At 49.1% G+C, this 19,626-nt stretch overlaps 1 protein-coding gene across 7 annotated transcripts in view; it reads right to left on the reverse strand.

The window, feature by feature from the left end:
- IFT122 (intraflagellar transport 122) overlaps positions 1-19,626 on the reverse strand; it is a 66,470-nt gene that overhangs the window by 3,529 nt on the left and 43,315 nt on the right. For all 7 annotated transcript variants that reach the window (XM_011370530.2, XM_011370529.2, XM_011370528.2 and 4 more), the window contains 10 exons: positions 18,995-19,156; positions 14,763-14,929; positions 11,882-12,053; positions 10,375-10,477; positions 8,296-8,436; positions 7,075-7,169; positions 3,928-4,028; positions 1,814-1,979; positions 822-933; positions 48-173 (listed from right to left, as the gene is read on the reverse strand). In XM_011370530.2, coding sequence (XP_011368832.1) covers positions 48-173; positions 822-933; positions 1,814-1,979; positions 3,928-4,028; positions 7,075-7,169; positions 8,296-8,436; positions 10,375-10,477; positions 11,882-12,053; positions 14,763-14,929; positions 18,995-19,156 — 1,345 coding nt within the window. The remainder of the gene's footprint in view (positions 1-47; positions 174-821; positions 934-1,813; positions 1,980-3,927; positions 4,029-7,074; positions 7,170-8,295; positions 8,437-10,374; positions 10,478-11,881; positions 12,054-14,762; positions 14,930-18,994; positions 19,157-19,626) is intronic.

Below are 19,626 nucleotides of genomic sequence, written 5' to 3' on the forward strand. Positions count from 1 at the left end.
CCTACCCTCAGCTGGCACACACAGGGCTCAGCTAGTGCCCAGGATACTGTTGCTCGTGATCTCTTGCCATTTGTTCTCACGCTTGTGTCTTGGTGCTTCCAGGTCAATGAGGGAGACGGCTTCTTCATCCGTGATCCCCTCCTCCAGGTAGAACTCAACCAGATGTAGCACCTCTGGAGGGCACAGGGCACAGGGAGGGGCTTGGGGATGGCAACTTGGGGGAAAATAGGGGCTGGATGCTCTTGCCAGGGAGCATGGGAGGAGAGGATCAGAGTTCCTTCCCCACCCAGCAGCAGGCTTTTCTGAAAGCAAGCAGACGAGCACACAGCAGGACTGCCTTCCTCTCCCACAGTATGTCTAGGGAAGGCCAGGGGTGGGGTGGGGGTATGAGCCTGTGTGTGTATATGGCGGGGGGATGAGAACTGGGGGCTTTTAGTCCCTCCTTCCCCCAATATCTGGACAGGCTCCTCTCTGAGGGAAGCAGCAGGGCCTCTGCTCAGCCACTGGAAAGGGGCTTCTGATCCTTCGTCAACACGGAAGGAGTTGGGACTTGAGACCAAATGCCTGACTAGTGGCCTCTATTCCTGGGGCATTTATGTTATGCAAAGCCTCACATCAGCTCCTGAGGAGTGGGTGCTTTATTGTAGGTTTGGGCAGCACTGCGGGTCCTGTCTCTGAGAACCCTGAATGACTATGTGTATCTGGTAGGGTGGGTGTCAGTCACACTGTCCCCAATTTACAAATCAGGACATATGTGGCCAATAAGCGGTAGAGTGAGCCTAGCCATCCACTGGTGCCTCATCCACATGTACCGGACTCACCATAGGAAGAGGCGGAGAAGACAAAGGGCTGGCGGCAATTGATGCAAACGTTGCCCAGGTTGTTTAGCAATGGGTTGTTGGTGGAACAGCGGTAGCACAAGGGCACCAGCTCCTACAAAAACACAAGCACCACAGACTGGGACCTGGCCGACAAGGGGAAAGACCATGTGAATGGGTGGGGAAGGGGCACTGGGCCTGGGGCTCTGTGCCACACGAAGCAGAATAAGGACCTACAGAGACATTGGAGGCCTTGTCACTTAGAACCCACTGTTCCTAATGCCTCCTTCACTGTTCTCCTGGCAGGAATGACAATAACTGTGGCCACTTATGCTCCAGGTACTGTGCTAAGCACATCCCCTGCACTGGCTCATTTGTCCTCACAGCCATCTGTGGGAAAGTTATTATCCATGTCCCCATGTGACAGAGGAGGAAACTGAGGCTCTGAGGATTGAGACGAAGCTAGGAAATTGTAGAGCTAGGATCTGAAGCCATGTCTTTTTGATGCCAAGTCTCTGCTCTGAGCTTTAAGGAGGAGATTGTGAGACAGTAGCTGGTTGGGTAGGAAGGAGGGCTGGGGCACAGACCGGGCTGCAGATACATGGGGTAGATTTACTGGACAGCAATAACCTGATTCCAGAAGGAAGGTGGGATAGGCAGGGGCCCCTAGGATGAGGTGAAGGCAGAGCCACGTGGTCTGGACCACAGGAGAAATGAGCCTTGGGAGGGCTGGGAAGCAAAGGAAGGCAGGGTTGGGGGCTCAGCAGGACTGGGGGCTACAGCGAGACCACAAAGGGCTGAGCAGAGAACAGAGGAGGTGGAGAGGGAAGAGAGGGAGGAGCTGGCATGCTAGGGCTTAGGCAGGGGCGGGGGCAGAGAGCCCTGAGAGCGTGGCAACCATCTTTCAAATGGAACCCGGGCCAGGCAAGAAAGCGTCAGGAGACATCCAAAGGGGTCAGAGAGAAGCCTCCTCCCCCAGGGGGCCATGCCTTCACCTCGCTGTCATGGAAGGGCTTGGAGCGGATGGTCAGGCTGCCCAGTTCGATGGACTTCTGGAACCTGGTGGGGATCTGCAGGCCCTGCAGCTTGTCATAGGCGTGCCGGGCCAGCTTGTAGGCGCCCAGGGCCTTGCTTTGCTTGGCCAGGGTGAAGAGTGTGTTCCTGCCGATGACAGGGTTAAGGAAAGCAAAAACCACACTGGTCCCAAGAGTTGGCACTGCCTATTCCTAGAGTGAGCCCCATGCTGGAACACAGCTCATACTGGTGCCAGAAGGGCACGGGCAGGAGCCTGAGAAGTGCTTGTTCATTTGTGGTATGTAAATGTATTTCTCGGATATCAAGGCCCAGGGATTTTTTTCAGAGATAAAGGCAGTGCAGTTTCCATTAATACTTCAACTTTGCTAAGGTTCTCTGGGCCTGATGATGGCTTGTCTTATACCCTGACTAGGACAAAATTGCTCTCCCAACTTAGCCCAGCCTGCCAGCCAGGCCCTAAGATGCCAGGTACCAAATGCCCTGCTGCTCCAGCTCTGCCTTGTGGCGTCTGGTCCCAGACTGTCTGGGGAGCTGCCCTCAGGTCTAGCTCACAAAGGGCACTGGGTACAGCGCACTTTTCTCTGCCTGCACTTCCCCAAGGACCATAGCAATTTCTGCATGGCAGCCTCTCCTGCTTTCTGAGCCTTCTTCTGAGCTCCTCGGTCTGAGGCTGACAAGTCTTTGTGTTCGATCTCAGGTCACCTCAAATCCTGGCTGTGCCCAGGCCTGGCCTGCCCTTCTTCTCACTCCACCTGTGAACGCCTCAGCTAACTGTTGAGGCCCAAGTCCCATGCCTCCTCCCCACTATCCAGCCCCTGAGGTTCCTGCTTCCCATACCCCCAGTGTGGAGGTGAGTTTCTTTGTCTGTGACTCCACTGAGACTCCTCAAAGTCAGGGACAGTGTCAGGAGCCATTTCTAGTCCCCAGTAGACAGCACAGGGGGAAGCTCATGGCAGGGGTTCAATCAAACTCTGCTGACTTGAACAGAACTTGCTAGAAAGGTTGGGTGCAGCTGCTGAGGTCCCAGTGGGTGTGGCGTTGGCCACACCTCTGCAGGAGTTTCAGTGATGAAGGCACCGCTTGATTTGAGGGAGTTTCCTCTGAAATGTAAATGACAGGCCTAGAACCCTTTAGAGATGCCACCCATTAGTGCCTCTGAGACTTCTCCTGGGAGAGCTTTTTCCTTACAGAAAGAAGGCCAGGCTGGGAAGGGGCTGAGAGAATACTGAGATTTAGAAGAGGACAGGGGATAATTATGACTTTCAGTACCTAAAAGATTTTAGTCATTTCCTGGTAGTCTTTGGCAGCATTGGCTCTCAGCCCCTTCTCTGCTTACAGCTCCTCTGCAGTCTTCACCAGCAGAGAAGGAAGGAGGCCTTCAGGCCACAGCCTCTCCAGCCTGGCTTCCTGAGGAAGGCTTTAACTCCCCACCGCACACCATGCTCACTTCACCTTCATGCTTCTCCATGAGCTGGGTATTCCTCTGGAACATCAACTCTACCATCTTCCCTGGTTACCCCAGCCTGGAGGATGGGTGTCACCTCCTCTAGGCAGCCTTCCTTGGCCATGGCCCCAGCTTTAGCTTCATTCTACCCTTGGACCCTGCACACATCCCATGGAACCAGGCCCTGATACTTGTCACCTCCCCCACTAGACTACAGATTTGTCACCTACTGCCTGGCCAGGTGCTTGGGGCATAACAGTTACTCCATAAACTTGGGCTGAACAAACAACCCCCACCCGCCTCCCCAGGGAAGTGTCCAAGATTCTAAGCCCAAAGGCCTGGTGCTTCCTACATTTGTCAGAACCCTCATTTGTGGGTTCTGGGAGGGTTTGGACAATGTGTTGCTCAGAGACCTGGTGCTGGGGGTAGCCCAGAGAGCCCTGAAAACCAATCTTCTCTTGGCACTAGTTCCTTAGCCTCCCTGGCTGAACAGCAGCCGAGTAAGCTCTCTCTTCCCCGAGGGCTGTTGGAGACAGGGAAGGTTCTGCCAGCAAAGTGTTCTGGAAGGAACTTCTCAGGGCCATTAGACAAGAGAGGTGGGACAGAGGGTGAGGGTAAGAGAGAGGATACACTTTAGAAATGCCCAAGGGAGTGTCCTTGGTCAGGCTGTGCAGCAGGAACCTGGAGATGTTGAAGAGGGTTTCGGGAAGATGGAAACTGAACGGCTCCTCCTGCATCAAGAAAAACAAATGGGGATTGAAGTCCTCAGCTGAGCTGCTGCTGGGCCAGGTGAAAGGCAGACACCAATCATTCTAAGATACTTCATTAAATGAGCAGATCTACTTAACGAGCACCTACTGTATGCTGGGTGCTTTATAACCACGGTCTCATGTGGTCTTTAACACAGTCCTGTTAGGGATGCATTTCCATCCTCGCTGTACTAATGAGCAAACCCAGGCCCAGAAAGATGATCTGCCCAAGTCACCCGGCTAGCAAGGGGCAGAGCTGGGACTGAAACGCAAGTCTGACTCTAAAGCCCAAGCATGTCTTTTTTCCAAATAGCACTGCTTCTGGGGTTGGTAATGATTCCATTTCTCTGAGCTCAAGTTGCCTCCAATTAGCTCTAAAAGAGAAGACCTTTATGTAATTTAGGACATGACCACACTATAAACCTGTCTTTAACGGGAGGCAGTTAACCCTTTATAGAATGCAATCACCTGCCTCTTCTCTCCTCTCACAACAGCGGCCTGCCCTGCCCATTAGACGCCCACTAAACATGTGCTGAAGCTCAGCGCAGCAGACCACAGGGAATTTTCTCTAAGAAAGGGTCCATAAAAAGTTAAGAATATCCTGTTTTGAAGAAATCTGGCACACTGTGTGCAAACTGAGACTGCTCTAGATGATAATGCTTAAATAAGGCCAGCTACCCCTCCTCACAAGCACTTAAATGGTAACACACTGACCAGTCCTCATCCCCAAGCCACCAGGACTTATGTCCTCACTGTTCTAAATTCACTAGGACTCACTATACACTGCTTCAGTTCAGAGCCCAGCATTCTCTCTTTAGTTCTCACTTAAATGTCTATAGCCTCTGTTAGTTCCAAGAACCCAAGAAAACCTGAGACTGTATCCTTTTCTGGGTGACAGCCAGGGAGAAGCCTGCCTCTGGTTACATTGTACTAGGTGTGGAAGCTAAGAAATGTCCCGGAAAGAACAGGGTGGGGGTGGGGGTGGGGGTGGGGTTCCTCAGGATTAGCACCTCTCCTCTGGGAAAGAAGCCATTATCGCAGGAAAGCTCTGCTGCTTCCCTTTCCAGTCTGCTCTGAATCAGAGCTGCTCTGCTGGGTCCTGATGCCAAACCCTAAAATACCACCCATCTCCAGGCTGTGACCTCTGCCAGGAATGCCCTTCCTTCCCTTTTTCGCTTTGCCCCATTCTTACGTATCTCCCTTCTCCGGGAAGTCTTCTTAGTCCTCTAAGCTTTTCCCTTGAGCTAACTGTATTGCAACTGCCTGTTACTAGACTATGAACTCTGCAGGGGCAGGGACAGTGTTCTGTTCAGCACTGTGTCCTGAGGCCTCAGCACAGGGCCCGTCACACAGCAGGCATTTGCTGAAGGAAGAAATGGCCCAATGAAGAAGCCTCAGCTGAAATGGACAGCCAGGGCCCCCAGCTAGTGTGAAGCTGCCATAAGCTCACAGTTGCATGTAGGGCCTGGAGCAGAGCTCAGGTGTTACAGATAAGAGATCCACCCCTCAAGCCCATGTCTCAGGTATAGAGGAGGAAGAAGAGTCAGGAGAGAAAGAGCTGGGCTCCAAAGTGACTCAGGCAAACTCAGATTGAGCTGGTGCCCTGGCTTTTGAGCCTAAGTTGAATTTGGGGTCTTTTTTTTAGGGTGGCTTCTTTTCAGGTGAGCAGCTGATAGAGATGAGGGTCCCTAAAAGGACTGTAAGGGAAGATGAGGTCCCTTGAGACCACTGACCCTAGTATGGGGGAAGAGATGAGATGCAGGCTTGACAGCTGACTCGGGCAGAACCTATCAGAGGAGCTCTTCTTGCCAGACTTTTGAGTTCACAAATAAGGGGCAAAGAGGTGCAGAGGTAGAAGGCAGGGCCTTACAGATGGTCAAACAACTGTGAAATGCTCAGCCTGGGAGAACAAGCCCATGGAAAACTTTCAAGGCCTCTGCACCAGGCAGTCAGAACAGCTGACACTCACCTAGGGTCGCTCTGTGCCAGGCACTCTTTCAAGTGCTTGTCTAATATTAACTCACTTAATCCTCAAAACAACCCCAACAAATAGGTTCTGTTATTACCCCTGCCCCCACATTTTATAGAGAAAGAAGTGGAAGCACAGAGGAAAGTAAATGACTTGCCCAAGGTCACATAGTGGAGCTGGGACGTGAGGTCAGCAGTCTGCCTTCTCTAAGTTAGAGGGGAGGGGCAGGAAAAGCCTAAAAGTACAGGCTCTGGGGTCAGCCCATCTGGGTTTAACTCCTGGTTCTTTTGCTTACTAGCTGTGGGATGTCTCTGTCCAGTGCCTCAGTTTCCTCATTTATAAAATACAGATGATAGTACTTATCTCAGTGTGGTTAAAAAGCTTTGAATTAGTTGATAAACTAATCAACTAATTAATCGACATTTGTTGAGTGACTAGGGATACACAAAATGAGGAAGCTGATGACACCTGTCACCTATTCCCCATCATCAAGAGGTAGATTTAAAATGGCTTAATCAAAAGAATCAGGGAGTGACTAAAAATAACATTTTGGGTCTCTGGAGATCAAGTCAACCCTCTTGTTTTATAGAGAAGGAAACTGAGGGCCAGAGAGAAGAAGTAAATTGCTCAAGGTCACATAGCAAGCCAGTAGCAGAGCCAGGGAGGGACCTCAGGCCTTTGGTTAGAGCTGGTCCTTCATCCATTTAGAAGAGAGGACCCCATGGAATGTCCGCCCCTATCATTTTAGAGACAGCCCTTCGTCTGGCTAGAGTTGACCTGAATCATGTAAACTTGAAGCAAACAACTAGAAAGGCCCACACTAGCTCTGGCTTGCTAATTCAGAAGCCCACAGCTTGCTACATGTCAAAGAAGTAGCTGATCAAAGAAAATCAAAGTTCCAAACTTTGTCTCCCAGGAGGAGAGCAGGATCTCTCAGCAGGTCACCCTGCCCAGTGGGTTTACTTTCCATCCAGAGAGCTGCAGCTCTTTAAGACATACTGAGTACACCTAGTTCAGCAGGCGGATCCCCTGCAGGCACCTGTCTGCTAGCCATCTTACCGTGTACCGCTGAATGGCATGGTAGCCGTGGTACAACTCAGCCAAGTGCTGGAAGTGGTGGAACTTGCTGAGCATTGCGTCCTTCTGGGCAGGATCTGCAGTGTGCAATAGGAAGGGAGTAGGGCACGAGGAAGAAGATGTGTCAAACCGTGTCTAAAAGGAAGGGCTAGGCAATGGCACTGTTGCCAGAGTCAGTTTTCTCCTGACATCAAGCCTAAGCTGGGGAGAGTGGCAAAGAGGTGCAGTGAAAGGAAAGGAGCTCTGGTCAGGAGCGGGGGCCATCCCAAGACAGGTAAAGTCTCAGCTTGACAGGGCACATAATCAGGAAAAGTCTGAGGATATTACTTGCAGGTTCTCCCAGATCCCACACTGCACCTTACCAGGTCATTCCACTGAGAAAGCACCAGTTGGGTCAAGAAGAGGGTGATCACGGGCACCCAGACATATTGAAGGAGTCTGGTGAGGAGGGTGGGCAGGGGTGAACTTTATTCATGTTCAACTCAAGCCTCTTCCCATTCTGCTGTTCCTTATCAAAGGCATAGCCCAGTGGCCAGAACTGAAAACTGCCACCCCATACCTAGGCTTGACAGTTATCAAACTATAACCATGGCTTCTGAGAGGCTCACAGCAGCCTTAGGAAGGAAGCAGGGCACGATTACCCCCATGCTACAGACAGGGACGTATTGCTTAGGAAGGAATTGCCACCTAGCTGCCTCCAATTCCAGTGTTTTTCCCACTCCTGCATGCTAGCCTTGGTCCAATAAAGAACATCTCCCTGCCCTCAGAGCATCATGGGAAGTCTTGTGAAAGAAAGCAACACTGAAACTATTTTTCCTGCCTGGGATGAGGAAGAATCTGGAGTGTGTTATTGTAAAGTGATCTCTTTTTCATCTTTTCATTAATTTTTTTTTTTTAAACAGAGTTCACTCAGGTCCAGTTATGGGCTCCCAGGTAGCAGGGGAGAGATATGTTCTGAATTAGCAACATAGGGCAGGACCTCCCATCTATAACCCCAGGAGGGCCCTCATACCATCCTTAAGCCTATGGGCAAACTGGAAAAAGATGACACGCCAGATTATGCTGCTGCAAGGCAGGGTTATGGACAATACACCCAATAAACAAGCCCAGGGCTTTAATTAAAACGTCCCAGCTCTTTCGATGTTTATCTTGGTGCCAGAGCGGGGCTGGGAAAAAAAAGCGGCCTGGCTGGTGTTTACTTACCTTGAGCTATATCAAGGCACTGCATGGACAGCATCCAGTAATAATAGGCAGCATCATTAAATCTGCTCTCTACCACAGCGTTGTGTGTGAGCTGCTCCAGAACCCTGACTGCTTCCCCCTGCCGCCCGGCTTTGTGGAACGCTGGAGGGGTACAAAAGCACATGCAATTCAGGGAGTTGGAGGGAATTCTGCTGGGCTCACAAGGGGCTGCTGGAGAAGTAGGACACTCATCAGAGCATCTGCAGCACTTCATTGCTGAGATGTGTCTCTCAGGCCGAAGACTATAAATAACTGAGGCTATATCCTGAAAAAACTACAGTGAGATATGCTTCTTTTTGGCTGGGAAAAGGCAACCGACTTTGGAAAGGCATGGCAGGAAGAAAAACCTGAGAGGCCAAATTACAGAGCAAAGTCTGAGGACAAAACTATTGCTCTTCATCAGTGAGGTTTTGCCCCCACCCCACTCCAGGGTAAAGCCTGTGGCTCCTGAGGTGACACTAACAGGACCTGACACTTTAACCAGCTTGGTGGTTTTCAAAGTGCATTTGTTGCTCGTTATCTCACTGGGTCGTCACAATAGACGTAGGAAGACTTTTTTTAATGGGTTCCACAAAGTGGAGTAAAGCGGCATGCCCGAGGTCACAGAATCGAGCCCAACTCAAGTCCTCAGTCCGTCTTCAACTGAGTACTTTTTGATGACAACCTTGAAAAAATTTTGGCTTGGTTCTAGCAGCCAAACATTTGTGAAAACAAGCAAAACAAAATCAATCGTTCCTACATTCATTTAAGAAAAATGTCCTACACCTACTATGTGCCAGACTCTCGAGATGTTGGGGGTTGCGGGGAAGCATTTCTGGCTGTGACACTTGCCCACAGGTGGGCACTCAGATGATCCAAATCCTCAGCTTTAGAGAAGGAAAAGGTCTGGCCTTTGTTCCATTCTCATCTCCAGTCTCTTGTCTGAGTACCAAGTTACTATGGCAATAGATTCTTGGAAGGGCAGACACAGACAGATGGATAGGTTGATGTGTTTTGCCCAAACATGCAGATACTTCAACAACTGGGTGCTATGGAAATGCTGAAGTAGTAGAGAACACGCTGTCCTTCAAAGGGGGCTTTTAGCTGAGGAGCCCCAGCAAGAAGACATTTTCGAAAACGTAACCAGAGGTGGCAACCATTACCATACAGATGTGTAAATAAGATGCTATAGAATATGACACACCCAAATTTGATTAGAAGACTTCCCAAAGAGGCAGCAAAACCTAACAGAAGAATTAGGCTCCCTAGCCAGACAGATCCTGGTCCAATTCAGGCTCTGTTACTCTCGGGCTCTGTGACTTTGCAGAGCAGAGTTAGCCTGTGTGTCTCTGTAGGGCTGCGCTAAAATTCAAGGTTATGTACTTAAGGGCCCAGCCAGGGCCTGACACAGAGAAGGTAGTCACATTTTTAAACTACTATTACCAGTTGAAGCTCTCTACTCCCTTTTGTTCCTATTTCACATACTGTCATACCTGGCGCACGGCCAACTTTACCAGTGGACATGCCACGGAGCAGAAGACACAGGACCCTCTGTCTGAGCCAGAAACAGAATCCAAGTTTCTATTTGTGGTAGAGGAAAGTAGCAGGTGAGACAGTGCTTGACATTGTGGGAGTCCTCTCATTTTGTCCTCGCCACACCCTGGCTCAGATTCCCCTTCTGCCACTTCCTTGCTGTGAGACTTCAGACAAATCTCTTCACCTCATCAACATCAGTTTTCTCATCTACAAAACAGTACCTACTTCATAGGGTTGTTGTAAAGATTAAATGGAGAGATACAATTGAGTGTTCAGGGCTTTGCTCAAAGAAGAAATAGGAAATAAGGTCCTGAGGCAGGTGAGTGATGGACCCAGGTGTGTCTGACTCCAAAGCCATGTTCTTTCAAATGTTCCTGTCTTTCACTACTAAACACATTACATCCTCAGATAAAGTTGTTCATCTTGGGACCTACAATGGGAGAGGTTTGGCAGCCTTCCTGAAATGTGTGTCCAGGCAGTGCCTTATCCTGCCCCTTCTGCATGGTGCCAGTCTGTGTGGTTTACCTTTCTGGGCTTCCTCGAAACGATCGTTCTCTGCTAGCCACTGAGCGTAGGGCACGTAGATGTCATCTTTAAATTCAGGATGCTTTTCGCCCAGAGCAAAGGCCTGGAGGAAGGAGCAAATGCATTCGTAATAAAGCAGCCCCCGCAGCCCCCACAAAAACACAGCACTTGGCTGAATCCATTAGGGATGTCATATTTTGCCAGCCCGACAACTCAGAGGGAGAGAGCGCCTCCCCCCAACACCCCCAGAAATGCAAAAACAAATCAGCTCTTTGAAAACAAAAGGCAATTAACAGCAATATGCAAGCGACTGGATTCAATAACAACACAGTCTGTTTCTGGACCACAGAAGCAGCACAGAATCGGCAAGATTTTATTTTGAGGGTTTGCGTGGGCTCTTGTAGCGCTGCAAACAGATTTTTTTTAATTGCAGGCGACACCTAAGGAAACAGAATTGACATTACCATCATCCTGCATATCAGCTGTCAAAGATGACGGTGGATTGGTGCTGTATGGACCCAGTGACTGCTTTATCCAAGTCCCAGAACCACTGGTCAGGCCAGGAGAATCGGAAATGAGTCACAGGAGAGAGTTATGTGGTAATGGGGAGAAAGTTTGCCTGATAACACAGCCAGGACTGAACGGTTCCAAGATGTTCTAATTTATGCTGCTTGAGAAATCTGATAAATTTAACTTGAGAAATCATTACAGCCTTTTCTCATCAGTGACCTTGTCACCTCACCAAATGGAGCCATTCAGAGGACAGACAGGAGCTAGACAAATCATACCCAGGAAAGGCCTCATTTTGGCTCTATAAACTAGACCATGGTGGGCAGGTGAGGTAAGAACTGAGGGCAAAGGGTCAAATCTTCTCAGGGATGAATTTCAATCCAGAGCACAGGTAGCCAGTGAGCTGGAGGTTGAGTCCAAGCCACAGAGGGGACAGTACATCAATGCTTCTGCAGCCTCATCCCAACCATCTTTCCCACTGGCCTGGCTAATTCTGGCCCTGGGGGTGCGGGAGGTAGGCAAGGAGGAGGAGCTGACCCCTGAAGAAGCTCTGGCAGCCTGCACCTAAAGAGTACGAATGACATTTTCTGCCAAAATGCCACCCAGAAGGTTTTAAATGTCATACAGGTGTGTCTCCACATTAGAGATGCGTCAGCCTGTGGTGCTGGTCAGAGGCAATTCAAACCAACAGCAGGCACTAGGGGCTGTTGTTAACACTCACATCTCCGTTCTCTATCACAGGGCTGGCACACAGCCAGCAGTCCAAAAAGATTTTCTGAATGAATGAATGAATGAACGAACGAACAAATGGAAAGCTAGTACTGAAAGGCCCTCCAAGATACTCTAGCTCAGAGAATTCAAGGTTAAGTCTCCTGAATGCCTGCCAATGTTCATTCCTACAATGAGGCAGCTGCTCTCCATCTCAACCCCAAAAATCCCCCTGTGGCCCAAGGCTCAGGCAGGGTCCCCTAACCCATGAAGCATGCCCTACTCTCACCTCATCCCAGCGCTGGGTCTCCACATGCAGCTGAACCAAGGACTTCAGGTCACCAATCTTTAGGTAGGTCTCGGCAGCATAGCCAGGGTTATCCAGCTTCTTGAAGTAGTGGGCGCACATCAGCAGGGGCTCCCGCTCAGCCTTGTCCAGCTTACGGGCAATGTCGATTAACCTGGAGAGGTAAGTGCACAAGGAGAAGATGGATTCCTGTGCAAGGAGTCTGATGGAAAGAAGTGGTGTGGGCTCTTGTGTCTTCTCAAGGGCAAGTTCTATGTCAATTCATGTCGATGTCCCCAGTGCTCACTATGGTGCCACAGCCCCTGGTGCTTGCAGGTGGGGGGTGGGTAGGAGTGGGGAGTATTAAATGAGAGAATACACATTTCTGGCAACAGTGCCCAGTGACCAGGATACGTTGCCTACTAAGGGACACCTTCCCTCTCTGCCATCTCCTGTGCCTTTCACAGGAGTTACTAATCCACCCAGTAGGATCTGGAGAGAGAAATGAACACCTACTGACCATCTACTATACCAAGCACAGCACCATAAGCTTTTGCATGTGATCTCATTGACTCTCCACCACTGGTAGTACTATCATTCCCATTTTACAAATGAGAAGACTAAAGGCTAGGGTAGAAGGTGAAGCAATGTGCCTAAGACTGTGCAGCCAGAAGTGGCAGAGTGGTCTTCTCACCATGGTTTGGGGAATTCTCATGAGAAAGAGGCATGAGAATTGTTCAGTGACAGGACCTCTAGAGGAAGGGGCATGTGTGGGGCCTTCTCTGAGCTCTGGAAGAAAGGCCTGCAGGAAATCTCGATTGTGCCTCTCCTCCTGGCCAAGGTGCTAACCACGAGTGAGGGGCCACAGGGACCACTGGCTCACCACTTCTTCCCGGTGGTGACAGGCTCTCCCACTGCTTGCGGGGACACGGGCTGAATGGAATGTGCTTGTTCTCTCTGTTCAGGCCAGGGTTTGGAGTAAAATCAGCTCTCCCAGGGTTTCAAAAGGGTCCTACCCAGCTTGCTCTTTGTGAGAAAGGAAGGGGAAGCAGCTGTAACAGATCCCTGTCTCAGAGACAGGCAAGCTCAGGGAGGCTTGTCAATCTGTACTTAGAATAATAATGGCATCTAAAAATAACACTTCTCAGCAGAAAAATGGCACATTTTTAGGGAAAGGTGGCACAGACAACCCGTTAGAGCCCCCTCAGCCCCAGCCATCAAACCAAATGTCCCTGGAGGAGAGGAACCTTTTACAGCCAGATCTAGAAAAGGGCAAACAAAACATGCTGACTGTCTTTTTCCTGAACTAGTTAAGTCTCTCCTCAAGGTAACCTGATATATATCAGTTGTAAAGAAAGTGACATAAAAAACTAAAGGAGACAGTGGGACTTAAATTGGCCTGGCTCTCTCGTGTGCCATCTCTTCGGGAAAAGATCAATTTGGGGGACAAAATCTGTGCCTCTTCAAGAAACTTTATTCTTGGACACATACACCAACCACATAGTGGGGTTCACAGGGGTGACTTAGTCATTAACCAGCCCCTCTCCCTCCCCAGGTCCACTGCTACCTATGGGCCACAGTGCGGCTTCCAGAACCACCAACAGCCTTTAGGGCTCAGACTGAGCTGACCTTAGAAACTGCTCCCTCACCTGTTCTCCTCTAACAGTTGTGGCAGTGTGCGTTCACATACGCACATGTGCTCACACACACGTGCACACACACACACGCGTGTACGAGTGTGAAGCCCACGTTCTCTGGCCTCTCCCTGGAGGTCTGATGCTCTAAGATCCCAAGACTGAATCCATCCTTTCTCTGGCAGCCCCACCCAAGCCTGCCCTGCTGCTGTTCTCTACCATGGTGAGTGCCACCACCAACCACCAGGCCCAGAGCTCCAAGCTGGCCTGCAACCGCCTGGCCTGGCCCCGCCCTGACAACCCTGTTTAGTTGGGTCCTGTCAGTCCTGCCTCATCCACGCCCCTCTCACTCCCTCAGATGCCTTATTTCTCCCTGGTCTACTGCACTGGCCACTTTTCTGGTCTCCCCTCCTCTGGTTTTCTCTCCATTCTATACCCACTGCCTGAGTGGCTCCGACAGCATAGCCCTGACCAAGGGGTCCTCATTCCCTACTGACAAATCTAAATGACTCAGTTTGGCATTCAAGGCCCTTCTGGTGTGGCCAGCCCAGATCCCTCCGCCTGCAGCCAGCTGTCCTTCACCCTCCCACTCCTACACATTTTATTCCAACCACAGCTGACCCGTTTGGTTTTGTACTCTTCTTCAAGCCTGCACATCCTGCCCCTTCCTACCATCTCTGCCTCCTGAAATTCATCAAGGCCCTTCATGTAAAAACTACCTCCTAGGAAAAGACATTTATGGGTCCTCCCATGGGAATTCATGTCTTCTTCCCTGATGTGCTAGCAATTTTTCTTGTTCTTTTTCAGGTCCTACCATTATAAGTGTTGTGGACATTGAAGTTGGTCAGATTAATTTGAAGCTCAGCTTCATAACTCCCCAGTTATTTAGCCTTGTGTGATCACTTGGTCTTCATTTGTAAGATGGGCATGAACACCCATGCTTAGGGTGTCGGGGGGAGAACCAAATGCCTGCAAAGTACAGCGGTGCCTGGCTCATAGGGAGGGCTCAGGGAATGGCAGCTGCAATGCTTGGGTGTCTCCCCGCTCCTCAGTCCCTCCCACCCTTTTCCCCAGGGATCCTCAAAGGCAGCAAATGCCTCAATCTTTGTGTTTCCCAAAAATCTAGTCATGACAACATTCGGATTAGATAGTTAGAGGAATACTATTTTTTTCCTTGTCAGTCAAAATCAAGAGCTGACATGACAAGACGTGCTGCCAAATGCTTCTTGGGGCAGGGACTAAAAACCTACATGTCAACCCAGCCATGGTCGCCACTGATCTCTATGGCCTTGACATGCTCTCCTGCTGAGATGTACATCTCCACGGCGGCTTTGGGCTCGTTGATATTTCTAGCCCAGTCAGCCTGTTTGGTGATTAGCATCTTTGTTTCTTTGGGGTCTCCAGATCCAAGGAAATCCTGAGGAAGCACAACAAACAAAAACACTCCGAATTAGAACTTCCTCCTGCCAGCATTACATCAGGCTGCCAAAAGCTGGAGCAAGGAAGGGCTCCATTTGGCTGAAGCAGGCGATCAGGATGCAAGTGTGAGCCCATCCCTGCATGGCTAACTTGGGGGCAGTCCCAGGTGTCAGCAACGAGTGCTCACAGGCTGCCCCACAGGTGCTCTGGTGGGGGTACTGGGACAATGTCAAGGCCTATGGGTCTCAACGTCACCTGCCCTTCCACTAAAGGACATTTGTTCTTCAGCTAAACAAAACTTTCCAGACTCTTTGCAGTACTGTACACAAACTCTGCAGTATGGAGGGTTTGTGATCTCTATTTCTCTCTCACAGAGTTTGATGAATGTGTGACTATTCCTCCTATACAGTGACTCTACAATCTGGTCGCACAATTTTGAACATTTGGACCTTTAAATTTAAACAGACAAAATGATTTGGAGTTAGGAGAGCCCCTCTGTCCCATCCCGTCCCCTCAATCACCACCACACTTGGAAGTACTATTCACGTTTTCTGGTTCTAGTCACATTCTGTTGCCTGAACTTAGGGCATCATCCCATTGGTTTCCCCCGCAGCTATTTGCCTAGGGTAGATAAGGAAGACAAATGTTTTTGGTTAATTACTTCACAACTGGATAGTATCACAGTGTCTGCAGGAGTAGGGACAGCAGGAGGCCATGATGGATCTAAGGCAAGGGAAAAGGGTCTGGAGAGAACCTGTGAAGGAAAAGAGGCCTCTTAGGCTAACGGAGGCTCCTCTAGAGGCTCAGGGGTCAAGCCTCAGGGCCTCTGTTCTTTCCACCACAACAGGGGAGCCTCTGAAAGGCAAAGCCCAGCTTCCCCAATTGGCCCTATAATGCGTGAGAAACAGCCTCAGAAAAATCACCTCTTTTCAGGATACAGTTACCCAAAATATATATGTGGGAGTTTGCCATAGTTGAGGCAGCTTTGGGGCTGACATTTTTAAAGGTGGGGCTTTTCACAAAGGGAAATTGAGAGCACTGAGAGCCCAGATCTGCATTACTAGTAAGAAGCGGTTTGTCTTAGGAATAATGTACCCTGCAGAGAGTGCACTGTGTCAACCTCAGAGAGTATAAAAAAAGCACTCCTTTCCCCATGATTAGCACTCATTTGTCAGGAAAATACAGTCAATGTATGCTAAAAACCTACTTGAGCAATTAGCTCTTTCTTTTCTTTTCCATTTGCTTTCAGGGTAATTGTGTAGCCCCTAAAATAATATATTAGATTGACCAAAGACAGCCAACTGTTTTAAGGGCAAGAAAGAGTGTCAGTTACTCTGACGCTGGGGATCCGATAACAGGCAGGCCCACCTCACTGGCCTTTGGTCCCTCTGGAGTTCACAAAAGAGAAGGGGCTTGGAAAGCAGCACTATCTGAAGGTTACTAGTTTAGGCCATTACAGACACAGTCTTCACTCTTGGTAGCTACTATAACACATACTTGTTATGCCAATGCAAAGCTGGAAACTCTGCTAACCTGGTTGGTTAAATGAGGTTAGCAGCTGGGAAAAACAGGCATCATAAGAGAACAAAAATGTCCTTCAAAGTGATTGCTCAGTGGACTTGGGGTCACATGACTGTAGTAAGAAGGGTCAGAAACCAAAAGTGAGCCATAAATTTGGGTCATCAACAAGAAGACCAGCCAGGCACACAGCTCACAGGCTTGAAGGGACCTCCTCTAGCTCAACAGCCCAGTTTCAGGAGCTCTGATCTAATTGAAGCTGAGTCTAAATGGTTCCTTCAAGGCTCAACAAACTGGGTTTTTTCAAAGGTTCTTTGGTTCCATGAAGCTAATTTACACATTATCTGGGGCCATGGTAAAGACTTTGCCCTGGAGTGGACAGAAAGAGGCTGTGCTGAGTGATGAATGAGACTAAACAGTGTTCTCATGCTTGGTGATTTTGATAAGGACATACTACATAAGAGTTAAGAGCATTATAATTCCCTTTATCACCATATAAACATGTCACTTATCCGGGAAGCATACAATTTATTCGTACGTGGGAATGTAATTTAAAAATTTTCTGAAAACCAGATTGAATCTTGGGAAGCAATTTTCAAATAAACAAAAACATGCCATGTTAATAAGTACTGTATCCCCCCACCCCCGACATAATGTGTATGTACACATTTTCTCAAATTCAAACTATTGGGGCGGGGGGGAGGGGATTGAAATGAAACCAAGCTACTTGGAATTGTGATTTAAAAAAAATACAACCAAAAACAACCTCCAGAGTATTTACCTTCATAGAGAGGCAGACCAGATGGAGTGTGTAAATGGGCTGTATTTCTGGGTGGGAGACTATGGGTGCATGAAGCCCACCCAAAGTGTGAGGAGAGGCCTCCATGTAGGGGCAGGAGTGAGGCTGACCAGAGGGAGGTCTGAAGAACAGCCACTCTGTGGTCACGCTTGGCCCCTCATTTTCCTAACCTTTTACAGCTTAGCCTTTGTGAAAGGCTTTCTCATACATTATTTTGTGCAATTCTCAGAACTAAGCTGAGCTGCAGCTATGCTACTTTCCAAGAGGAAAATGGAGTCTTAGCAAAGTCAAGAGCTTTTCCCCAAGTCACCCCTAGGAAGGACCAGGACTCACACTGGCTCTCTGGGTGCTAAGGTGAAGTGTTGTTGATTGCAGGACAGCTGCCTACTGGGAGTTTCCAGAGGTTCCAAAGAACAACCACAGCCAACCTCGTCTAATGCCTAAATTCTACCCCTAGGATTCAGTCCTTTAGCTTAAGTTTTGGCCTTAGTTTGAATTTGTTATCCCCAGAAAGAAATGCACTGATTTGGGTGTTTTCTGTATGAATGCAGTGTCGCATCATGTATATGTGTATTGGGAGTACAAGAGGCATGTAAAAAAGTTGAAGAGGGCAAAATGAGGGAACCTGAAGCACCTAGATCTGAGGGATAGAATGAAAGAACCACCACGGTGAAGAGACAGGCTGGGGACCAGGTGCTCGTCTAGGTATCAATGACCAGAAACTCCTGGGCCACATCACAGTGACCTAGACACAACCTCCAGCCCCAGGACCTCACAGATGGTGGAAGATAAAAGAACTGCAGCTACCTTCAGGAATATAAGAGCAGAAAAAACATGGGGAGGATTTTCCATTTGAACTTGTGAGCTAGATAATTGCCATTAATAGCCACTAATTGGTTGTGGCTGATGACTCATTTAATAACATTCTGAAGCCCTTTCTGACATTACTAGGAAAGGCAGGTTAACAAAGGCATCTCCTTGGTTGCTCGATGTGCCCAAGGCTCTTTTCACCTTCCATTAAGCTAAACTGCAAGTGTCCTGATGATCTGGGATCTACTGTGGGACTCATGCTCACACAAGCCATCAGGAACTGGCTCCAGGAAAATCTCTTTCACATACCCACACCTGTTGGGCCCTCCAAATGCAAGGGGAACTCTCCACCATCACCAATGCAGATGATGTGGGAGCCACGCTGTACTCGCCTAGGCGGTGGGAGGCACACTGTGCAAGCACTGGGGCAGGGACTCTGTCATGGCATCTGCATGAACCAGTAAGAAGGCCAGTACCAGTTAGAGAGCAGGTGATTAGGAAACCTTGGCTGAAGTGAACCACACTGTCCTGTATAAGGATGGCAGAACTGCTCATGCCTGAGGACACTGATTTTCGGTAGCTTCAAAGATTTAAGAGAATTTGTGGGAGACAGCCCTGATGCCTTGAACCCTGAACACTTAATGAAGGGATTCTGCTGGTTCAGACTCAGTCCCTCCAGCTCTGTCACTGACAAAGGTCTGAACTGCCATATCCTGTTCCTTTGATGTCACCCTGGAGGGTCAGTTTTAGATCAGCTTCGATCACAGGCCATGGACAGTTCCTTTGCTTACCAGTTTGCCCACTCCCTTTCTGAGGCCACTATGGCCATTGTTATTTTTTGTCTGCACCACCTCTTGGGGCAAGCAGCTCGACACCACAGTGTCAGGACACTGGTGCGTTCCCGTGGCAGCTTAGGCCAGGACGTGGGGGGATTACCTTGGCATATTCAAACATGCGAAGGTCAGTATACATGTCGAGTGCGAGGTTCTCGTGCCCGCTCCTCCTGTACAGTTTGGCAGCCTCATGGAACTTCCCCTGGTAGGAAAACACATCTGCCAGAAACAGGTCATTGTTGGTCTCTCCCCGCTTCTTCCTCTCCTGGAAAAATTAGAAGCACAGGAAATGGCCTCTGCAGCCATGGCAGGAAGCAGCCTTTACAAAGGTTAGATGTTGCTATTTCAAGTTAAGTCCCTGGGCCTTCCTACTGGAACCTACACTTGGCTCTTGGGCTGTTGTGTCTCTCACCTAGGTTTCTGGTGGGAATGCTTGACAACAAAAGCAGATTTTTTTTCTAGATGAGTGAAGATCAAAAGAGGTGCAAACTTTTGTTTGTTTAATGGAAATTCCTCAGGGCTGCTTTCTTGTATATTCTTCCAAGAAAACAACTGCATACTTAGGATGGTGTGAAGTGCCCACTCCTTGGTGGCCCCCAAGTTTTCAAGATCTCTCAAGTCTCCAGGCCTGGTTTGGCCCAGTTATGACTCATGATGGTGGCAGACAAGGAGAAAGTTTAGGGTTTCTTCCTAAGAAAAAGACCAATGAAACAAGATAATAAGCCTTACTATGTT

The sequence above is a fragment of the Pteropus vampyrus genome, unplaced genomic scaffold (assembly GCF_000151845.1).
Source record: "Pteropus vampyrus isolate Shadow unplaced genomic scaffold, Pvam_2.0 Scaffold171, whole genome shotgun sequence".
NCBI classification, from domain to species: domain Eukaryota; kingdom Metazoa; phylum Chordata; class Mammalia; order Chiroptera; family Pteropodidae; genus Pteropus; species Pteropus vampyrus.